Consider the following 22,009-nt stretch of genomic DNA (forward strand, 5'->3'; position numbering starts at 1 on the left):
GTACAGTACCGCGCCCGTGTTGCTTGACTTCGATGATCCAGTGAACAGTGACGATCTTCTGACCCTGATGCTTCCTTAGTAACTGTACTTGTCTATAACAAGTACATCTTTAAAGTGTTCAAAAATCTTGTAATGATATCTTCTTGATAGCTATAACACTGCATGAAATAGTTATCATTGTCTTATAAACGTCCATTATTAGTTGCCGACGTCATAGACCAAAAATGACTAAAAATAGACGTCATTATGTCGATGTCGTCTTCTGACGTCACTTTGCTCCTTGGGTTGGGTACTGGTCTACAAACTGACGCACCAGATACGTCGTGTTAAAGTCAGTCAACTAACGTCTTTTATTAGTCTAAAGTCTGACGTCTCAGGTACGTCGTGTTAAAGTCAGTTAACTAACATTTTTTATTAGTCTAAAGTCTGACGTCTCAGGTACGTCGTGTTAACGTCAGTTAATTAACATCTTTTATTAGTCTAAAGTCTGACGTCTCAGGTACGTCGTATTAACGTCAGTTAACTAACATCTTTTATTAGTCTAAAGTCTGACGTCTCAGGTACGTCGTATTAACGTCAGTTAACTAACATCATTTATTGGTCTATAATCTGACGAACCAGGAACGTCGTATTAAAGCGATTTAACTAACGTCTTTTATTGGTCGAAATTCTGACGTCTCAGGTACGTCGTGTTAACGTCAGTTAACTAACATCTTTTATTAGTCTAAAGTCTGACGTCTCAGATACGTCGTATTAACGTCAGTTAACTAACATCATTTATTGGTCTACAATCTGACGAACCAGGAACGTCGTATTAAAGTGATTTAACTAACGTCTTTTATTGGTCGAAATTCTGACGTCTCAGATACGTCGTACAATGGATAAATAACTAACGTCATTAAATGGGCACTAATCTAACGTTACTTGGACGTTATAATTTGGTTAAATTGTCGAAGTGTTTTTATGGTTATACAAATGACGTCAATGGTACGTTATAATGAGGTCATTCTACGATTATTTCGTCAAAAAAGTCACGACATTTATACGTCTTAAGTTGGTAAAATGACGTCGTACCCAAAAAATGACGAATTATTGACGTCATATTAACGTCACCTTGCTACCTGGGAACGTTTCTTCTGGGGATATCGATCGTGTTTCGGATATCGATCGTGTTCCGGCTTGCGGTATCCCGAGTGTCGCTGACTGTAAGGTTTCCTTTGTCCGCCCGTCGTCGTGGACTGTCGTTTGTAGGTCTGTTGACGGAACGGACCTTTGGAGTTTTTTTTATATACGACTGGGTGGTACTTTCGGTGTTGTCTTGCTCAGTCCTTTAGCGGAATGCTCTAGCGTCTTCGCCGTCTTAAGGTTCTCTTCCAACTGCTTCCCGAAGAGCCACTCATCCACGACTGTAGCTTTAAGGGCTTCTTTAACCGATGCATTGAGGTTAGGGAGGATCAGGGCTCTCCTCGTGAGAGTCTCCTCCCGTTGTAGATCCACTAGCAACCTTCCTATATCGCTCAATCTTTCTAGAAGCGTTAATTTATCGACAGGCTGACCTTTCAGTAAATCCGATAAAGTTGTCCCTAATACAGCCAGGCAGACGGTTACTTTCTCTTGCTTGTCAACTAAGCGAGTGTCTCTGGTTATGAATGCTTCATTGAGAGAAGCTTTTACCTCGGGATTTATCTTGGGTTGATTTATGAACAAGCAATTCTCTGGTGTTCCGTATTTCTTCAACAGCAAGGATTTTTCTTCCTTTGGAAGACCGGCTTTGAAGAGATCTGTCCATCTTAGTACGATTTCTTCGAATATCGGGGCTCCAAGTGGCTTGTCAACTGCCACGCGCTCTCCTAGTGCTTTGAGAACGTTCTCGTCGACCTGGTTCGTCTCTAGCGGTTGATCGTCCGCTTGGATCGGATCCTCTGGCGGTGGTGTCCCCTGTATAGGGGCTAAGGGCTCCTCGGTCTCCGAAACGGATTGCTGCGTCGTTGGTGACGACTCAGGAACGTTGTGATCTGAAATCATTTGAGTCTGAAAATAATATTCGTCGACGGCCTGTGAAAACTTTTTCAATTTTCGCGTGCGCTTTTGCGTCTGAACGAACTTTTGTCCGTCCCTTATTAAGGTTAAACGCGGCCCCGGATCTAATCCGGTACGTCACGGGCTTAACCTGCACGTATGGCCTACGCCTCTTGTTTGCGTCCCGTCGAACTAACGTTCGTGCAAGCGCGGCCTCGGATCTACGCCGGTACGAAACAGGCTTAACCTGTACGCACGGCCTGCGCATCTTGTTTGCGTCGGGTCGAACTCCTGTTCGTGCAAACGTGGCCCCGGATCTAATCCGGTACGAAACAGGCCTAACCTGTTCGTGTGGCCTACGCATCTTGTCTGCGTCCGGTCGGACTACTGTCCGCAGCCCCGGATCTAATCCGGTACGTAACAGGCCTAACCTGTACGTGTGGCCTACGCATCTTGCTTGCGTCCGGTCGAACTCCTGTTCGTGCAGACGCGGTCCCGGACCTAGTCCGGTACGTAACAGGCCTAACCTGTACGTGTGGTCTATGCGTGTCGTAATCTTGATAACCTTGTCAACTTACTGCGATTGAGGTTCTTTATTTGTCTCTCCAGACGTCGAAATCGTTTCCTCCATCTATTCTCCTTTTCCTCGTCGTGTTCAATCGACCGTTTTCTGCTTTTCTTACCCATATTTGTTATCTGGAAAATAAACGCGTGTGGTCTATTTGGCACAAAAAATTGGAATGAAGCACGAAACGCGTCGCAGGAGCGCCATCGTAGCGGGGAAAAGTTTTATTTTACTTTTAACCTGTGGTAACATTGGCATGGAGAGGCGGGTACTACAGGGTGATCTTGAGGAAGAGGCGCGAAATACAATTAAATATTTGTCTCGAACTTTAATTATATAAATAAATACGCACTTTATAATTAATGGAGTGGTCTTTGTTAGGTTTGATACCGTCTCTTTCCAATTTGCGACTGCCCGCCCGATACAATTCGGCGGTATTTATAATGTCGGAGTCGACATTCCGTTGCTAGTCCAGGACTCTCGAAATAGCCTTGCGCTGGCCTTCGTATCAGCGCTTTCGGTCATCCCGGAGTTGAAATGGAAATTTTTAAGCGTACGGCGCAACTTGAACAGAAATAACGCAACACCTACCTACAGCGCGACGCCTATACCACATATCATCTCGTCTTGCCAAAAATCTAATAATGGTATCATAATAAAAATACACATGGATGTATTTGGCATTTGACGCTCTTAAATTTGCGTTGGAAAAATTGTTATATTTGGCAAAAATAATAGGTGGGGGTGGGGTTAAATTAAAAAATGTGACAAATTTGAAAAATCTGATTACGCCATTGTAAAGAGCACAAAAAGCCATAAACCTTTTGTACCAAACTTTTTTTCATACGCCTTATATTTTCGAAGATATTCGCTAAAAACTATAAAATCCGTTATTTTCGAGGGGTTGTTTCAACCCCTAAACGTCGAGATACGCCGCAAAAAAAAACACGTGTCTAATGTTTTTTTATGCTCAACAACATATTCAAAGCGCATCCAAATCGGATAGGTTCTAAATCGGGTTTTTTCGACCAATAAACGTCGAGATAAGCCGCAAAAAAAAAATACGAGTCTAATATTTTTTGATGCTCAACAACATATCCAAAGCGCATCCAAATCGGTCTCGGACACCCCCGACCGTTCCCTTGTAAGAACCAGCGCGGTAAATGATGCGCGAAAGTTTTATTTATATTTATATTTTACATATTTACCAACCTTTGACTGCGTGCCGACTAGTAACCTGCCTCAGTGGTCGAATTGGTACGACACCTTCACGGAATGAAGGAAGTTCCAGATTCGAACCCTGGCTGAGGTAATATTTTTCGCAATGATTTCTTTACAGTTATTTAGATATAGCATCAAAAATTAAATCGAATTGATTTAATGAGGTGTAGGGGGAGGGGATTTTACTATTCCAACCGGAGCTGTGTTGTGTGTGTTTCAAGTCTGACAAATCTAGTCGGCACGCAGTCAAAGATTGGAAAATATGTAAAATAAAAATATAAATAAAACTTTCGCGCATCATTTACCGCGCTGGTTCTTAGTTAGCCCAGTTTCTACATTCGTGCGGATTTCCATTGGAACCTATACTTCGAAAATTAAAAAAATGTTGAGTTGTTCGACATACATGCAAAGTCTTCATTTTAATAATTTTTTATTGAAAGCTAACTTTTGGCAGGGATTGTATATGTAGAACATCCTTAAGTGTTTATTTTGACATATAAAATATATCACCAAGAATTCGTGCATTTACATATAAATTGTGTTATTTTAACTCTCATAGAATATTAACGTGAATATTAACTTAACGTGAATATTAGCTTAACGCAGAAAGGACAAAATAGTAACACAATAGCAATTACATTACACAAGTGTATGTTAACACAAAAGTTTAACACAAAAATTTCTACTAATAGAAATCCACTAAAATACAAAATATTTTTTACCGTGTATAGTACATTGTATACAATATATTTTTCTTTAATAGGCACTATGCAAAATAGTAAAACATTTTATTTGCAGGTGGTGTAAAAATAAAGTCCTTCAATTTGCATTGTTTCAAAGTAGGACTATAAAGTAGGACTGTATTTTTAGTGATATAATCAATATTATTATTGTGTTTTGATATTTTGCAAATTAATCACAACTCAGATATTTAAATAATTAAAGGATGATTATTAAGCCGGTGACATCAATTAATGTAAAAGAACAGCGATAAGATTCGACTACACGGACACAAGCGCTGATAATTTTTTTTATAAAACTCTACGGCATAATCGATAGCGATATTCTTATATCGAGGCTAATTATGGGTTCGTATCCATCAACACCGTGTATCACTCATAGTATCACTTACTGGCATTAGTTAAAATAAATAACAAGAAGTATCGATATTAAATACATCGTATTGCGAACGCGCGCGTGGAGAGAGCAACGCACATGTTATACCTTTACCGGAAAACGCTGTTATCGTTGTCCTGGATTATCATATGTTATGTTTAGCACCAGTTTGCCGTGGAGATTCGCGCCATAAAGATCGACTGTCAATTTCTCATTCAACGCGATGATCTGTCGCCGAATCTTCGCGATTTCTTAAAAAGATTTATAACCCCGATCGATCGATCGATAGAGAGAAGTGCGCGGTGACTACTTAAACGTAAGTAGTCACTGATTACGTACAAATCAATCGTTATCACGCGAAAATTTCGATAATTGATTTTCGACGTACATTCTGAAGTGCGAACAACGCACGATTGGTTTGAGTTTATTATATGTGTGATGCGATAACTAAATTTATCAGATAAATAGATGGAAGCGATGAATAAGCATCATAGACATTTTTTTTACATGACTGATCTCCGCAAAAGGAGTAAATAAGATTCCTTCGGTATAATCATTGTGAAATTATGAAAAGATAAACAGCCTTCACGAGCTAACGTAAACGCTTGTTTATACATCAGTATTAATAACACAGGCACACAAAATAAAAAAGTGGTCTGTTCTTTTGACCAGACCCACCTATCTTTATGTATTTTGACGCGCTGAATCCGAATCTGAAGTCCGTTTAGCCCAAACACCCTCAAAATTTCGAGTAAATCGCAAAAAATAGCTAAAAATGGCGAAAAATCACGTTAACGAGTGCGAGAAAATTCGGAAAAATTTTTTCTGACCTGGATCAAGTGTGTTTCTTTTGTATTTTGACGCGCTGAATCCGAATCTGAAGTCCGTTTAGCCCAAACACCCTCAAAATTTCGAGTAAATCGCAAAAAGTAGCTAAAAATGGCGAAAAATCACGTTAACGAGTGCGAGAAAATTCGGAAAAATTTCTTCTGACCTGGATCAAGTGTGTTTCTTTTGTATTTTAATGCGCTGATTCCGAATCTGAAGTCTGTTGAGCTCCATTACTAAAAAAATTTGGCAAAATCACAAATTAAAAAAAAATGAAAATCGTGAATAGTAAAAATCCAGAAAAAAAATGTCATGGATATGAATTACTTCAGAACAAATTGTACGGAATCAGGTTTACTTTGATGTTCTTCTTATACTGTTTTTCTTTTGTAGCGAACTCTTTTCTCTTCGAATGACCTATGCAGTGGGTTTCTCTTTCTCTTCTTCCCATTCTGATTCGTTTCTCTCTTTAGTGTCCAACAGTAATCTGCCATCATGTTGATATCCCATCTTCCTTGGTATCGAAATTCCATTTCACGTATATCTTGATGGAATCGTTCTCCTTGTTCTTCACTGTAGTCTCCAAGGTTTTCAGGAAAGTAGTTAAGATGAGAATGTAGGAAGTGCAATTTGAGATTCATCAAGCAACCTAACTTTTTAAAATTTTTCAACAACTCTTCAACCAAAATCTGGTAATCCTCACTCCTCTCATTTCCTAAAAAGTTCTGAGATACATTCGACGTGGTGGCCGTGGTGGTCGTGATCGGTCGCATAGGGATGGGCGTGACCAACGTCTAATGCTTCGAGCAATTGATCGTGTTCATGGTAATTACACACGAGCACGAGCTCTTTATGCTAGTTGGTTGCGACGCCAAGCTAATGGCAGACCATTACGTCCAGGGTCCGTGCCTGATCGTCGAGATTTCAACGACTCGATGAACGATTTCATGATCAGGAGCAAATAAATTTTGCAGGTGCTGGCCACCGTAGCGTAGGGCAGGTCGTCCTCGTGTGTCTTGGAGAATTGAGGAACGTGTGATTGCTCTAGCTCGAACTTATCCTGTCATGGGATCACGACGCATAGGCGCGCGAGTAGGGGTTGATCATAGAACAGTCTTGCGCATTCTCCGTGAGGAAGGCCTACGACCCTACAAAGTGCAGGTAGTGCATAAGTTACAACCTGGTGATCGCACAGCTCGTCTTCGTTTTTGTCGGTGGATGCTTCGCAAGATCCGAAGAAATCGGCAGTTTCTGAAAAATATAGTATTCACTGATGAATCCAGTTTTTCCAGCACTTCCATTTTGAACCGGCAAAATGTTCGCATCTGGCGCAGACGCAATCCACACGCAATGGTCCAAAGAGTTCAACAGGGCCGTTTTTCAGTCAATGTTTGGGCAGGGATACTCGGGAATGATTATATTGCTCCTGTGTTTCTCTCAAACCGATTGTCAAGCGTTGAGTATTTGCGGTTTCTACGTCATAGTCTCCTGAATCGACTGCGACGTATGGTACCGAGGAATGCCCGTAATCGAATTTTTTTTATGCAAGACGGTGCTCCACCGCATTTCGGCAGGCAAGTCCGCGCTTTTTTACAACGAGTTTTTGGAACCCGATGGATCGGTCGTAATCCTGCGCCACACTTATGGCCCGTCCGTTCACCTGACCTGAACCCTCTGGACTTTTATTTCTGGGGAGCTCTGAAAGCCATTGTTTATGGGTCAGGCAGGGCTTTAAGGACGGCTCAGGATTTACGAGATCGCATTGAAGAGGCGGTTACTACTTTAGCACGAAATCGAGCTGTGCTTCGTAGAGTGCGAGATAATTTGGTGGAGAGACTCCAAGCTTGCATTGATAACGGTGGTGGTCACATCGAAGCTGGCAGACAAGCACAACTGCTCAGAGCTATTGGGGCCGATGGGTCAGTTCTGTTTGTTCGTAGGCAACGTCGACGACGATAAAGTGAGAGGCAAGGGGAACTCACAATAATCAAGTCACCCCGAAGTGAGAGGCAAGGGGAACTCACAATAATCAAGTCACCCCGAAGTGAGAGGCAAGGGGAACTCACAATAATCAAGTCACCCCGAAGTGAGAGGCAAGGGGAACTCACAATAATCAAGTCACCCCGAAGTGAGAGGCGAGGGGAACTCACTATAATCAAGTCACCCCAAAAGGAACAAAAATCTACCACGCCCACTTCGTTGTTCCTGGGTAGCGTTAAGAGTAGATTAAGCAGATTTTACACCCATGACAATTAATTTTACGAAATATTTTGGCTTCTAAAAACTTCAAACGAAGATTTCTCTATGAAATATTGATTTCCGGCATATGGTCCCTTTGAGACTTTTGTTCAGCTCGACGAGTAGAATCGAATAAGCCAATAAAAAAATTTGACATTAAAAATGACCTTCAAAGTTAATTTTGCGGCACCATGTTTATGATGCAATGTTGGCGATCTCGACGAGTAGAATCGACTGGCAAAAGCTTGACCAATAATTTTTCCCCACCCTGTACTAGGATGGGTGACCGCCTTGAGAGCAGCTATACGCACATGGCATATATGTAACGAAACAGTTAAAAAAGTTTTTTTTTATCTTAGATAAAGAAAAAGAACATTTTTTTATAAACGTTTATCAAGTAGACATTTTAATTTCATAAAAAACATTTCTAGAAACCGGTATGTCGTACATTGGACCTATTTTTGCCGTCAATAAAACGTCAGAAAATGACGTCGTTGTGGATGTAACTTAGGACCGTGAAAAATACGTCATTTTTACGTTAAACTTTAGGAATAAATGACGTAAGAATCACGTCATTATGACGACTGTCTGCTACCTGGGTTTAAATACGTAGTGTTGATGACGGTTACTGAACTTTTATTAATGAAAAGCGGACAAGTTATTTCGAATACTAAACTTCTATCGATAATGTATACGAAAATGTAAAACAGAAGACCAGGAGAGGGGAGGGGTCACCCTGAGTCGCTTTAAAATAATTTTATTCTCTCTGGAAAGTTCTTCGGTAAGAGGCTGAAAACACGCAATTTTTTTAATTATTACGCATTTCTTTTTAATTATCTCATTAAGATAGTGTACAGCAAAAAATTTCCTGCAAATAATGTATTACATATACTACTATGTAGGTCATCGCGATAATATAAATGTTATCAGCGAATAAACTTGTTTTTCATTCAATGGAACAATAAAGCCTGTTCATTAAATTTCGGTAAAGTGTTATGTATGTAGAATGAGTAAGTAGCTCGAATATATAAGGAGATATATCAATTTCCCTTCTTTCTCCTCTCGTTTTTATCCAACAGCCATCGCACAATAAATACACACTATGCATGTAGGTTCCCTTTGATTTTTTTTTATACAAATTAAAAATTAAAGCCGATTAGAGCCATTAGTGGGAACAGGCCACGCGACGCACCGCGAAAAATTGATCTCACCCCGAAACAAACGACTCCAACAACCGGTTTAAATTTCGTAGAAGGCAAAAATTGGCGGGGACGCGACTACAAAAGAAATCGATATTCGCGCAATGGCGCCAAACCAACAGAACTCGGAAGCCGCCGCGCCGTTTCGTCCGCGCTAAAAGGCATCACGTTTGTTTCCGCTCATGGAACCCGGCCGATCGACGTCAAAAATGCTGCGACACCCGCGCCTCGTTCGCCTCATCCCGTATTTTGATCGCGCAAACTACGACGCTGATCATCATCATGACACCCACCACAGTACCACACCGCGTGCAGCGGTCTCTGCAGCGTAACGAGGAGCGCCCGTTGCGAGGCTCATGACGTACATATACACCAACGGGAGAGATATAGCTCGTGCGGGAGCTAGCCAACGTTATTTCCGAGTCAGTCTACGGCCGTTGCTGGTTGCGGTACGCCGACGTTCTGCAACGTTCTGCCGCCACTGCGGTTCCTCCGTCACCCAGCAGTGTGATAGTGCAAATTGACGAACCGCGGGTTCGACAACGTGAGTTATTCGCGTACAACTTCGATAACTACCGTAATTTCCCAGCAATAGCGAAAAATCGGAGCGAAATTGAAGCATTATTCCAGCAAGACGACGGGACCGTTAAACGTTAAATCGATCATTCGCGATGCAGAATCATCGGCCCACTTCCGGAACGTTCTTATCTACGGACTTTGTCATTCAGTTCCGCGATATATTTATCTTAAAATGCCTGAGCGCGGGCCAGTAATTTTCCAGTCGCGAATAATCCAAGTTCGGAGAGTTTGAGAAACTACATTTCGGACATTGCAAGTGAATAACTTTTTTTTTTAACTTTAACTGAATTCGAACAGAATTTAAGAGCTAGTTGGGAAGACAAAGTTGAAATTTAATGCGCGAAAAGACAAAGGAATTAAAGAATTTGCAGGCGAAGGAAGGAGTGTAAAACTTGTGGAACCTTGCATTTTTTGCGCAACGGAAATGTTGATAAACAATTAAAAGATATTGTAAATAAAAAAACAAGATAATGTGCGGTTGTGCGTAGGATACGTTACGAAGACAACGAACTTTGTGCTGACTGCTGATTAACGTTTTCTCATTTCTTATTTTTCCTTCTTACCCACGCTCTTCTTACGTTTTACTTGCTTATCTTAATACAAATTGCACACGCAACTCGTGATGAATAAAGAAAATGTGTCAAAACGAGTGTGAAATTCAGTATTGTTAAAAGGAAAAGTGGTCCGGGGAATGGCGTTCGAATTTAACCCTAGCTCGCCACACTCCGGTCCAGTGGATCGCTGAACGTTTTTCGGTTTTCTAGTTTTCACCAAATAACATAATTTTATAGTTTTCTTACAATAAATTTAGTTTAAATTCAAATCATTTTCTTGACCTAATATTATCACATAAACATTTTATTCAGAGCCTGTATTTCCAATTTCAAGCTACGGTACAAGCTTAAAAATATTAATTAGAATAAAAATGACAATGCGACAAAGTCGAGCGGTCTCACGGACCGGAGTGTGAAGAATTAAGAACTCGAAAATATAAGTTTGGCTGGTTATAGTTAAAAAACGTAGAAAAAATCGTGAAGGAACTTGAAGCGCAGTTCCACGAAATGCTGCCGCACGTCACACGTCGGAAACGCGTGCACCAACAATTCTAATTTTCACGACGCCGCGTGATTTTCGCGTGCACGTGTGTTACGCGGAAACAGACTTTTCCTGAAACCGCACAATGCGCGGCGGTAAAACCGGAAGAGAGCACGGTCGTTGCAGCCGGCAGGGTTGCGGCCGCGACACGGGATCGGGATAGGAGGACGACGACGTCACGTCGTTGCCCTCGCCGGTCATAGCGGATCGTAAATAAATCAGGCCCTTTGATCGCGGTGCGTGACTAAACCTGACAGTGGAATAAACTCGGCGGAAGGCCGAGTTAGTCAACGCGGCTCGTAAAACACGGTCGTATTGTACACCCGTCGAGGTAATTCTCTCATCCGACAGTTTCGAAGCTTCGAAATTAACTTCGAACCTTCGAAGTTTAAGGGTGTCTTCGAAGCTTCGAAAAATATATTTGCGACAAGCGACATATAATTGCAACATTAGAAATTTTATTCAGATTTTGTCATATAATTTTATAAATTTTATGTGTGTTTATTGTGATACTATTACTATTATATTAGATTAATAATTGTATAATTTTGATTCTACGAAGCTTCGAAATTTCGATCTTCGAAGATTTTAATGTTAAACTTTCGAATCTCCGAGGCTTCGAGTATCGAAACCTTCGAAGCAAATCACCAGCCCTAATCCGGAGTGCGGAATGAAAACGGGACGGAAAAAACACGATCTCGTGAACACTTTTATAAATGTCCATTTCCACCAATGCAGATTAATTTCGGTTTAACTTGGAGTTTTATTTTTTTTTCTGGTTCTAAGAATTAAAAAAAAAGATAAAAAGTAAGTTAAACCGAGATTAGAGTCAATCTAGATTGTTAGAAATGGATATTAGACGCACAATTTCGTAATTGCGTCGTACACAACGTCGTACGCGAGGCGACTACGTCACCGAATGTCGGCGTCGGTGTCCCATATAAATAAGTTGTACCGATTTTGTAAGGGATAGAAGAAATTAAGTTTTATGTCAGGAGTGTCTTCCAAGAGCCAATTATTCGACGTCTCCTTGACCTTTATTTCTAAATCCAGCTAGACACATTATCGTCTCTGACGGGGGCGCGAGGGCACGCGCGCATTCACGTATGTGTGTTTATTAGCCGTAATTCACCGACGGACGTCGCGGACGCTCGATCGAACATCGACACTCGCGCGGGTGAAGTTCAATGCGCCGCATAAGATTTCCGTAGTGGCGCATCGCGCATGCGTGTCATGTAAAATTCTGGAACGACTGTCGTTCACCTTGGTTGTTTATTACGTACGTTCTATAATACACGTGGCGATTCACGTCTAAGGGCCACGCGTAATCGTCGTCGGAGATTTCAAAAGAAATGCAAAAAAAGATGAAAAAAAATAAAGAAGAAAAAAACGATCTGTTTCCTTTATGAAAGGAGACTTCCAGGAACATTCTAAATGCTGTAAAACACGCATGCTGTCATAACTCGCGAATATGACGAAACGCAGAGCTCCGAATAATCCTTTTCATCTGTCAAAAAAAGAACATATTAAGATACCCAGACAGCACGCATTGTCCAAAATCGAAATATAAGACTTGAAGATATTTTAAAGATGTCTTAAAGATGCTGTCCGGATATTTGTAAGTGTCATTTTTTTCTGCACAAATGTAAAATTGGTAACCACGCTTTCGAGCGCGCGAAACTTCATTGTCCTCTTTTCTTCTTCTTTGAATTTACGTTGACACTCATTTTTCTGTCCGTTTGCTTTCAGTTAAAATCATTTCTTTCCGCCCGCATCGTTTCCCCGTCGATGCCGAACGACTCGTTGTACCGCGAAAGAAAGTATCGCGTGATGACAGCTGCCAGCTGAAGATAAACCGTTCTCGAGAACTCCGGTGTAGGAAAATCGTCATGGACCTTACTCCAGAAAACAACGTAAATGGAACTGGTAACGGCGTCCACGAGAGTGCGAAAGATGTCTTCAACAATGGCAACGGCACTACATGTATGTCGTCTCTCTCCAAAATGGCTGCGGTGGATATTGAATTCAATGATGTGACATTTTCAGTGCCGAGCTCTCGGAAAGGTAATAAATCTTTTTTTTCTTAAGAGGATGCTGGAGTGACGGCCGAACTTCCTCGATGTCGATAATGTCAACATTTCTAATTTTGTTTTCTCTATATCTGTCTTTGTCTAACGAAATGACATCTGATGTCCTTGTTCGATTGCTGCGCCATCTCTCGCTACACGCAATACTACTCCGCACGCATACATACATATGAGATTTTCAGATACATTTTTCTCTTATACTAAAGCTTCTAGGCTCATTTCTGAAAGCACAACATTGTTCTTTTTTGTAATTCCGATGGCGCTGTATGCTTATTTTATACGTACAAAGTTTAAATTTTTATGTGCAGCAAATGTTGTCACGAGTCGACCGCAGAAATCGATAACAAAACTATAATTTTTCTATTTTTTTTCGTTTTTGATGTAAAATCGACTGCAGCGCCCTCCGTTTTTGTGCGTACTTTAATTCTGTAAAAAAGTTTTTTCAATTCCGTAAAGCCAATTCAAAGTTTTGTGTGTTCAAAAAAATGTCGGTAATTACTGCCACTACAGCATCCCCTTAACCCTTAAATGCCACACCTCTCAAGAATCTCGTAAATGACACATGGGGTCTAAAAGACCCCAGCATGAAAAATGTCTCCTTACTTATTGATTTTTTGATATTTAGTTATGAAAATTATTTTCAATGTTGTTCAAGGCTTAGAAAAGAGAATAAAATGCTTATATTGTTAAAATTTCAATTTCAACATAGTATAAAAAATTAAGATCGCCAACAGTTAAAATGTTGGCTCCAAAATAAAAAAAATAAAAAATAAAAAATAAATAAATATGAGCTCCATATTTGGCGGGAACATTTGAAAATATATCATTCTAAAGGGTCTGGGGTCCGCTGGACCCCGGGTGGCATTTAAGGGTTAAGATTGATATACAAGAGAGTCAAGAGACATACGATATTAGTATACAATTAATGATAAAAGTCTCCAATTATTTAATCTTAGCCATTAAATGCGCAATTTTTTGTAGAATTCTGAGTATTTTTTAAATAAATAATGAGTACTTAAAGAATTTTAAAATATTTAAAAAAAAATTCTTCTTTACTAGTTTGAATCCTTGGAACTCTTTTTGGACTATTTTTGTAATAATGTGAGAACAGATGTGCAAAGAGATGTACAAAGCCGCGCGTTTTCAGTTCAAACTTCATAAGAAAGAGTATAAAGAGTATCGAAAAGTCGCTTTAAATATGTATATGCAAAGCTGTGTATTTAATGGTTAAGCCAGAATAGTTTCGTCACATGCGGAATAGTCAATAGCAACGCGGTATAGTCTTCTTTTTTTTAGGAATCCAGTAATCAATCACGTTTCAAGATTAATACATGATTGGCATGATTAATGCTAAAGGTCTTACGTTATTTACTTTATAAGGCGGTATTTTTTTCGCATGCGCGAAATCTTTATAGCTTCATAACGCAATACACTCTTCTTTTTTTGAATTTGATAACCAATCACACTTTAAAAATATCGTAGACTAATATAATTAATAGATAATTAATAGATAGATAATTAAAGATCTCAAGTTATTTAATACTTGATAAGAATTGTTTCTTGTCTGCGGGATAAATACTTTCGCGACATAGTCTTCTTTTTTTGGGAATCCGGTAATCACCGATTATATTCCTACAATTACTGATAAAATAAAGAGTAAGTTTCACGAGATAAATAACACATGACGATGCATTATGCAATATAGGTAAAAGAAAATCGTTGCAAAGTATTGTTTTATACAAAGCTATTTATTCTGTACCCTAAAGCAATCTCAGATTGCGATTTATATACCGCAGACAATAATAATCGAAGCATTCGATTACATTCATTATATCATTAGAACATTTATTTCTAATAAGAGTATACTAATTATAGGAAACGCTGACGGCCATGCTTCCCGGAGTGATATGCTTAATATTAATATATAAACATTTTTATATATATCAAAACGGCAATCTATTCTAATTAAAGAATGGCATCTCGCAATTCATGCACTTTACAGCAACATTTCAGGCATGCAGTATTTGTTTTATACTTGCCAAATTGCTATTATCTCGCGTTGTATATTTTTTTGTAAATTGCAATTGCTTAAAACTATGTTTCGCAACTCGTACGAATCATCGAGTCATAATTGTAATAATAAAATATCACTACTTATTACTTTGTTTTTTATCAGGAAAAATGAACTGAATGTCATTGTTTTCGATAATATGATGATTGAAATGTATGAGAGATATGTAATCGGGAGATATTGTGTAGCAAGTATTACATGGTATCAAACTATATAATTACAGATAGCGGCCTGTCAATTAATTGATGAATGATTTGCCTGAACAAAGTACAGCGCAACTTTCAATTTGCAATGAAAAAGAATTTTCATACTCTGCATCGGCGAGCACGTCTAGTTTTAGCAATTTTTTCAAAATCAATATTGCAATATTTCTTAATTATCAATTAAACATCGACGAGAATATTAAAGAATAAATGTAATTTTCTGCAGAATATGAACTCAAGCTTCTTTGCCGCAAGTTTAAATTATTTCAAAAAATAATCCTTCTGCAATGATGGACATATAAATAATTACCTGAAAATTCTTACTGTCCTATTACTGTCTACGAATTAATGCTATGATAGATTAACGCGTTTCGATAATCCCTTTCGAATATTTAAAAATATAGAATTCTCGATCAATATCACAACTGAAAAAGAAAAGCAAAAAACAAGTACGCATAGAGAATTGCCACGTTAGCTTGATTATGATTTCAAAGGTCGCCAGAACAAAAGTCAAGTCAGTCGTTTCAATAAAGACGCCGGCAGGTGAACAAACGGCATCCTTGATAAAGTGAAATAGACAATCATAATTTACATTGTAAATGTATTTTAGGTCATGTATCGCATAAGAAACGCACATTGCTTGCGTCACGGCGATGCTTGATTTTCCTTAAACAAAACAATAAACTTCGTGTGTTACAAAAAGTATAATAAAGAGGTATAGGAGCATACACGTGTACATACAAAAAGATATAAAGTGTAAAAAAGTATAAATAAGAAGACGCACAGATGCGATGCTCCTCGGTTTTTCCGATATGTATACATATACAGCAAGATATAACGTATAAAAAAGTAGACGCACAGATACTTCCCGTTTTTTCAACCATGTCGAAAAAAAGGAATGCGTAAGTTTTACAATCTGTTTTTAATGTTAGTTTTAGACTCTACACGTAGCGTTTTTACTATCGTATATTACTATAGAAGAACGCAATTTGATCTTTAATCGCATTTTTGTTCCAAACTCGTAAAAAATACTTCAGTTGTGAGTTATGCTAACAATAAATAGCCAAGTTAATTGCATTTTTTGCTACCATTCTTCTATAAGATTTTGTGCGATATCGTCATCCGATTACTTGTTTACAATCGGATTCGTGTCCTGATATAATCGCAGATCGTGTAAGTTTAGCTGCATTGGACATCATGAACTTAAAGATATGACAGCAGCCCAATGGAGATATAACAGCTCGATTAGGTTAAAGTGGCGGTCTATCGAAATTCGATATTAATTTAATATTAATTCAGTATTAATTCAGTATTAAATTCATTTCCCTCAGATTAATTGATATAAATGACTGATTGATGTTATTTTTAATCGTTTATATAGCGCGTACATTGTACAAAATTATCTCTAAGCATATCACTAACAAGACAAGAAGTTACTTTTCCGTTAGAATATTAAGTCGTTAAATCGCGTGCGATTTATCGCAACTTGCGCAAGAAAAGGAATTGCAGCCTTGAGATACTTCCATTATATGTTATTATGCATCTAAACCGTTCGTTTTCTGACGATTATATCATCATATTCTTAAGACTTAGTCAGCCAAAAGAAGATCAATTACCTAAAACGAATCATCTCCTTGACCGTGTTATTTTCAAATCCGCGGTGGGATAAAATTTTCAAACCAATCTAATCGAATTTAACCCACGCGAAGAAAAGTAATAGGAAAAATAATAAGATACTAATTTTTGTCTTAAATGTCTTTTCCTATATCACATTGCAGTCAATTAAACCTTCTGATATAAAATCTTCAATTCTCCTTCTTCATTTCGCTCAGCCATTTTACCGAATCTCATTATTTATAGATTGATTTTGTGCTTATGTTCTTTTGGCTTCTGTTTACATTCGTTTATTTTTACGTTCACTATATTACGATCTGTCAATTTAAGTTCTCTCTTTTTTTCTTTTTCTTTTCTATCCACCTTCCGATTAAACTGTTTTTATATTTTTTTCCACAGCAGCTTTGCTGGCGTCTCATTCTTTTTATATTTACAGCTTTCTTTATGCTCTTGGTAATTATCCGGAATCAAGTCTCATACATATGTAACTAAGTTGTATTAAAAAAAAATATATATTTTCCAAGCAGCTACACGTCGAGTAGTTAACTATGCAGACTTTGTTGAGGGGGATCGACTTGAAAGATATCGCATTAGATATGTTGTAAAATCAAGACACGTACCACTACGTGGTTTCGTCGGTATTCCGCTTGCTCGAGTGAAGAATGTAAATTTTCATTTGTTTTCCATTCAACTCTTGCTCTCAAGAGTTTCCTTTCTTCCTCTCCTGAAGATTCCGCTTTTCAGAAAAAGCGTGGTAAAGTCGATGCCTACAGGCACTTCATTGACGCCTCTTTTCCGCGATGCTGATTTATTCTTTCACCGTAGGCTACACTTACCGCTACACCCCACGTACATGTTTACGTATGATGTAATTTATGTCAAGATCATTTCACGCGGAGAATATTCTTGCCGTAATACAGGTATCTTCGCGCAACGAGGCGTGTAATGGAGTAGGTCATATGCGTTAAGTAACATATAGTACGGGCGTGCATTTCAATGATGTTGAATCGATATATTTATCTCTCTGCATCGACAATTCTCTGGACGGGATGTATCTTAAGGCAATGACTTCTTACTCTCTCGACGTCTAATTAGATATCACGTGAGAACAACCGCGAGCAATGCCACAACTGACGAGTAAAAAATTACTTCGCGTCCGCAGAACAGAGAATCGAATCTATTACTTTAATGACAAAGATATATTGATTCACACTTGCGTCTGTGGCAATCTTTCAACTCGTAAATTTGAGACGTAGGAATTACAGGGAATCTTTTTCGCCCTAAAAATCACATTCGTATGCGATAAAATCGGATTCGTAAAAATGTCGCGAAGGTATTATGATAGCTTTTCCTTCTGTAAGAAATTCCGCACAACGGTGAAACTTCGTGAAATTTGTTGCGGTCTATAATAAAGATACGTAATGCGATTATAATTTGTAACATTTCGCATTCTATGCAGGCGTAATATTGCCGACGTTTCTCTCACAGATATGGTAACCTTTACTTGATCTCTGCTATCAATCTAAGATAGCTTTATTAACGAAATATATTATTGCTACTAAAAATGTCATAATATGTCATTATAGCATAATAATTGATTTCAGAAAAAAATATTTGTCTAAATCTTGTTGAAAAAATATAATTGTCATAATCTTTTAAAGGAGGGGGTTCAAAAGTTTGTGCCCTCAACGGGAATCTGTAAAATATGTTTTGCTACCTTATTTGAGGTTGAAAGAAAAACTATATTACTTTATACACGGTTATATATTGTTTTATACAGGGATAGATTAGGTCTGAAAAATCCCGAGACAGCGAAATATCTTGAAAAATATATAAAATTTTTTCAGACAAAAGTAGTAAAACTTAAAAAGGTCTATTTACTGGCTTTATGAGTATGACTTTGAATGGTGTCTCCAAGATCAGTTCGAGATTATCATGAATTTTTTAAACGAGACTTCTTATTTTTTATCACATATTTTTATAGCTCCTCACGAGACCTTTTCAAAACACTAAAATTTTAGGGTCTACCGTTTCGAAGTTATTGAGCTTCTTTTATGGTAATATATCGGTGACTGTAACTAATAAAAATAAAGAATAAAGAAGAAAATAAGCTATAAAGAATATATAGAATAAAATAATAAAAGTTAAATAATAAAGAACAAAAACAAAATTAAGAACCTCGACCTTGGAGGTGCCATCTAAGGTCAAATTTATAAGACTAGTAAATAGACCTTTTTAAACCTTACAACTTTTGTCTAAAACAATGTTCTATACAACTTATATTTTTCAAGATATTTCGCCGTCCCGTTTCGAACACCCTGTATAACTATGTATATAGTACTGTATAGCTTTATACAATTATCTATATCAGGATGGGTGGTAATTTGTAGTACAACCGAGAACAAGGTGATTCTTTGTGCCAAAATAAGTCAAAATTGTAGAATAATTTTTTTCGTACGAGGCTTTATTTTCGAAATAAACAACTTTGAAAATCTATGAAGTATACACGCACTTAACTATATCTCGACTAACGGATCTTGCTACAGACTACTTCTATTCAAGATTTATTAAATCAACGAATTATGGATTGGCCGCGGAAGAGTATCTTTAGTCCCTAAAATCGTCGGATCTACTCCGCTCGATTTTTATTTATGGTCATGTCAAACGTTTAATTTACGCCATAAATAGTCAAAATATTGTTGCTCACTTAAGAGAACAAATTGTAGTAGCATTTCAAAAATTACAAGCTCAACCCACCTTGGCAAAAATGCATGAGTCTGTGATTAAAAGAGCACAGCTTTGTATTCAACAAGGAGGCCAACAGTTTCTTAAATAAATTTTAAAGTAAGAAATTAAAAGATTCTCGATTATTACCGGTGTCCCCAAACAAAAACACGAACCGAAATAGTAGTATATATAGCAAGACGAACTTCCTTGAATCCTTCCTTGAATCGCCTTTGGAGCGCTCCGGGAAAGCGCGACGTACGAGTGATCATTGTTCCCGGCGAAGAGGACACATCTCGTCGCGTTAAAATCGCTCGAAAAATCGTAGAGCAAAGATCGACGCTCGGCGATACGTTGTGCTATCGAGTGACTATGTATCGTTAATACTTTATATTCATAATACTAAGAAGGGCGGCAGTGTGGTCTAGTGGTAGAGCGCCAGACTCGTAATCTGAGGAACCAGGTTCGAGTCCACTAGAGCCATGAAGCATGGAATGTTTTTCCGATAGCTGCGCCCCTCCGTGCAAAATAGGCTCTTGTGCGGAGAAAACTGGGCTCCGTCTTTCGGAAAGAGACGTTAAGCCGTTGGTCCAAAGGGTTAAAGTGAGAGGAGAAGGATAGTATTGGTAGTAGATTGCGAACCCTGCGGGGATATGCAATAAATTACAAATTTTACAGAATAATACTAAGAAAAAAAAACAAGAATTCTCCAAAGTGACAGTTGCGCGGTTAGTATATCCTACTGATTAGTCTCATGTACTTGATATAATATCTTTAGGCAGTATATAAAGTTTTGCGGGAGTTCTTCTAGAATTCCTTCCACGAAGTCCTTCCTCGGGCGTATCCGTTTCTCTTCGTCGGAAAATTAAATGAAGAATATGTATAACGCAAGGAGATATCAAACTGTCTGTGTATATAAAGTGGAAATAAACTTCTAAAAAGTCTTCCTTAGAGAAAAGAAACTATTTCAACGCTTTGCGCCGAAATATGTTTAGAGACTAAAATTATCGCGTAGAAATAGATAATTCGGCAAGAATTTGTAGCCGTGAACTATACAAATGGTTTTTCCCAAATTTTAGCTAAATTAATTAACGAATCTCATTAAACTTATGCTCGTTTTACTCAGTAAGATCAGCCGCAACCCGGTACAGAGCTGGATTTTCCATTTTGGCTCTTAAAAATTTATAATAAATAAAATACGGACACACGTGTGTATGCCCTGCTTTATAAAAGTTGTGATTTTCGTTAAAGCAGGGCACACACACGTGTGTATGGGCACACACAATTGACGTATTATTTATGTGTGTGCATAAACAGTACACACGTAAGCGAGGGAGGGGCTACCGCACCTCCCCCGAAAGCAGGGGGGGTGGGGTGAACCTAGGTTCGCGTGGAAAGTGTATGCGTGAACTATTTCAACATGTATATTAGTCATTTATAGCCTTCCAATACTCAAAATAGCTGCTATATTTTTCAAACTTTTTTTGTTAATAACTTTTTAATAAAAAACGAGCGACGGCTAAAACTTTCTGTAGGTCACTCAGGAGGGTGACCTTGACAACATATGTCAAGGTCAAGGTCATTGGGGCTGGGTCCCCTATTATGCATATTTACCCATATTCCTTTACTCATAGCCTTCAACTTTCTAATTAATCTTATAAAGCGATTTAAACGGCGAATGCGAGTCAGGCGCGGGACGTGGTGCGCAATAAAACTTAAAACGTGTATTCACATATGACGAACGTTTCGGCTCTTCCTTTGAGCCATCTTCAGCATTTATTAAGTAAAAGAATTCTATTCCTGCAGAGCTCGAGGTAGAAAGCTCCCTTTCTGAGGAGATGTCGTGACTAGCGAGCTGGTACGCACGATAATAGTGGACATTTTCCACTGTGAAAAAGAAAGAAAAATATGTTTGATCGATCGTTTAAGGAAACAAAAAAGAAAGGAGAGAGCTCTACCTCGAGCTCTGCAGGAATAGAATTCTTTTACTTAATAAATGCTGAAGATAGCTCAAAGGAAGAGCCGAAACGTTCGTCATATGTGAATACACGTCTTAAGTTTTATTGCGCACCACGTCCCGCGCCTGACTCACATTCGCCGTTTAAATCGCTTGACAATTTCACGAGTCTAATTATATAATTAATCTTATAAAACCGAGGCATACATGAGGTAAGAATCAGAATTAATACAAGTCGACCGCTCTCATATACCGAATCACACGTCATCTTTAAATATTGTAAATTAAGAATAAATTATCAATTTATTAATTTGCGCATTCGTATAATTGGCCTTCCGTTTTATTATGATCCGGTGTTCGTTAGAATTAACAATAATGTATGTACAATGAAACTCTAGATATGTTTCTCGTTATGAGAAACAATTTATATTGGTATCGTTTGTATTCGAAGAGAGATATTTCTTTTCCATAGAATAACATTATATCTTACAAA

General features: G+C 38.3%; 2 protein-coding genes across 6 annotated transcripts in view; one reads left to right on the top strand and one right to left on the bottom strand.

Moving 5' to 3' along the window:
* The window catches only part of LOC139772958 (ATP-binding cassette sub-family G member 1), a 54,034-nt gene that overhangs the window by 11,044 nt on the left and 20,981 nt on the right, over positions 1–22,009 (top strand). The window contains exons 1-2 of one of the 4 annotated variants that reach the window (XM_071707039.1): positions 9,506–9,730; positions 12,610–12,924. In XM_071707039.1, the coding sequence (XP_071563140.1) occupies positions 12,750–12,924 (175 nt within the window). In that variant the 5' untranslated portion in view covers positions 9,506–9,730; positions 12,610–12,749. Of the gene's footprint in view, positions 1–9,505; positions 9,731–10,076; positions 11,192–12,025; positions 12,479–12,609; positions 12,925–22,009 lie in introns of those variants that run through there. The other 3 variants (XM_071707040.1, XM_071707041.1, XM_071707042.1) reach the window with 3 other exon arrangements.
* LOC139772956 (uncharacterized) lies at positions 815–3,091 on the bottom strand. Of its 2 annotated transcripts, XM_071707037.1 has the most exons (4): positions 2,937–3,091; positions 2,818–2,867; positions 2,598–2,715; positions 815–2,015 (listed from the first exon to the last, which is right to left on the bottom strand). In XM_071707037.1, exons 3-4 carry the CDS (start codon positions 2,704–2,706, stop codon positions 1,285–1,287), a joined length of 840 nt encoding a protein of 279 aa, XP_071563138.1. In that variant the 5' UTR covers positions 2,707–2,715; positions 2,818–2,867; positions 2,937–3,091; the 3' UTR covers positions 815–1,284. The 2 variants fall into 2 exon arrangements, with proteins under 2 accessions (XP_071563138.1, XP_071563137.1); XM_071707036.1 differs by lacking the exon at positions 2,818–2,867.

Source organism: Temnothorax nylanderi, unplaced genomic scaffold (genome assembly GCF_030848795.1).
Source record: "Temnothorax nylanderi isolate EJ_2023f unplaced genomic scaffold, tnyl_v1.0 TNYL_tig0055_pilon, whole genome shotgun sequence".
NCBI lineage: Eukaryota > Metazoa > Arthropoda > Insecta > Hymenoptera > Formicidae > Temnothorax > Temnothorax nylanderi.

Bases quoted from the DNA above. Each gene is read 5' to 3' on its own strand.
- LOC139772956 (XM_071707036.1), bottom strand. From the start codon at position 2,706: ATGGGTAAGAAAAGCAGAAAACGGTCGATTGAACACGACGAGGAAAAG. The intron at 2,016-2,597 runs GTAAGTTGACAA...AAATGATTTCAG, and splicing joins AATAAAGAACCTCAATCGCA to ATCACAACGTTCCTGAGTCG.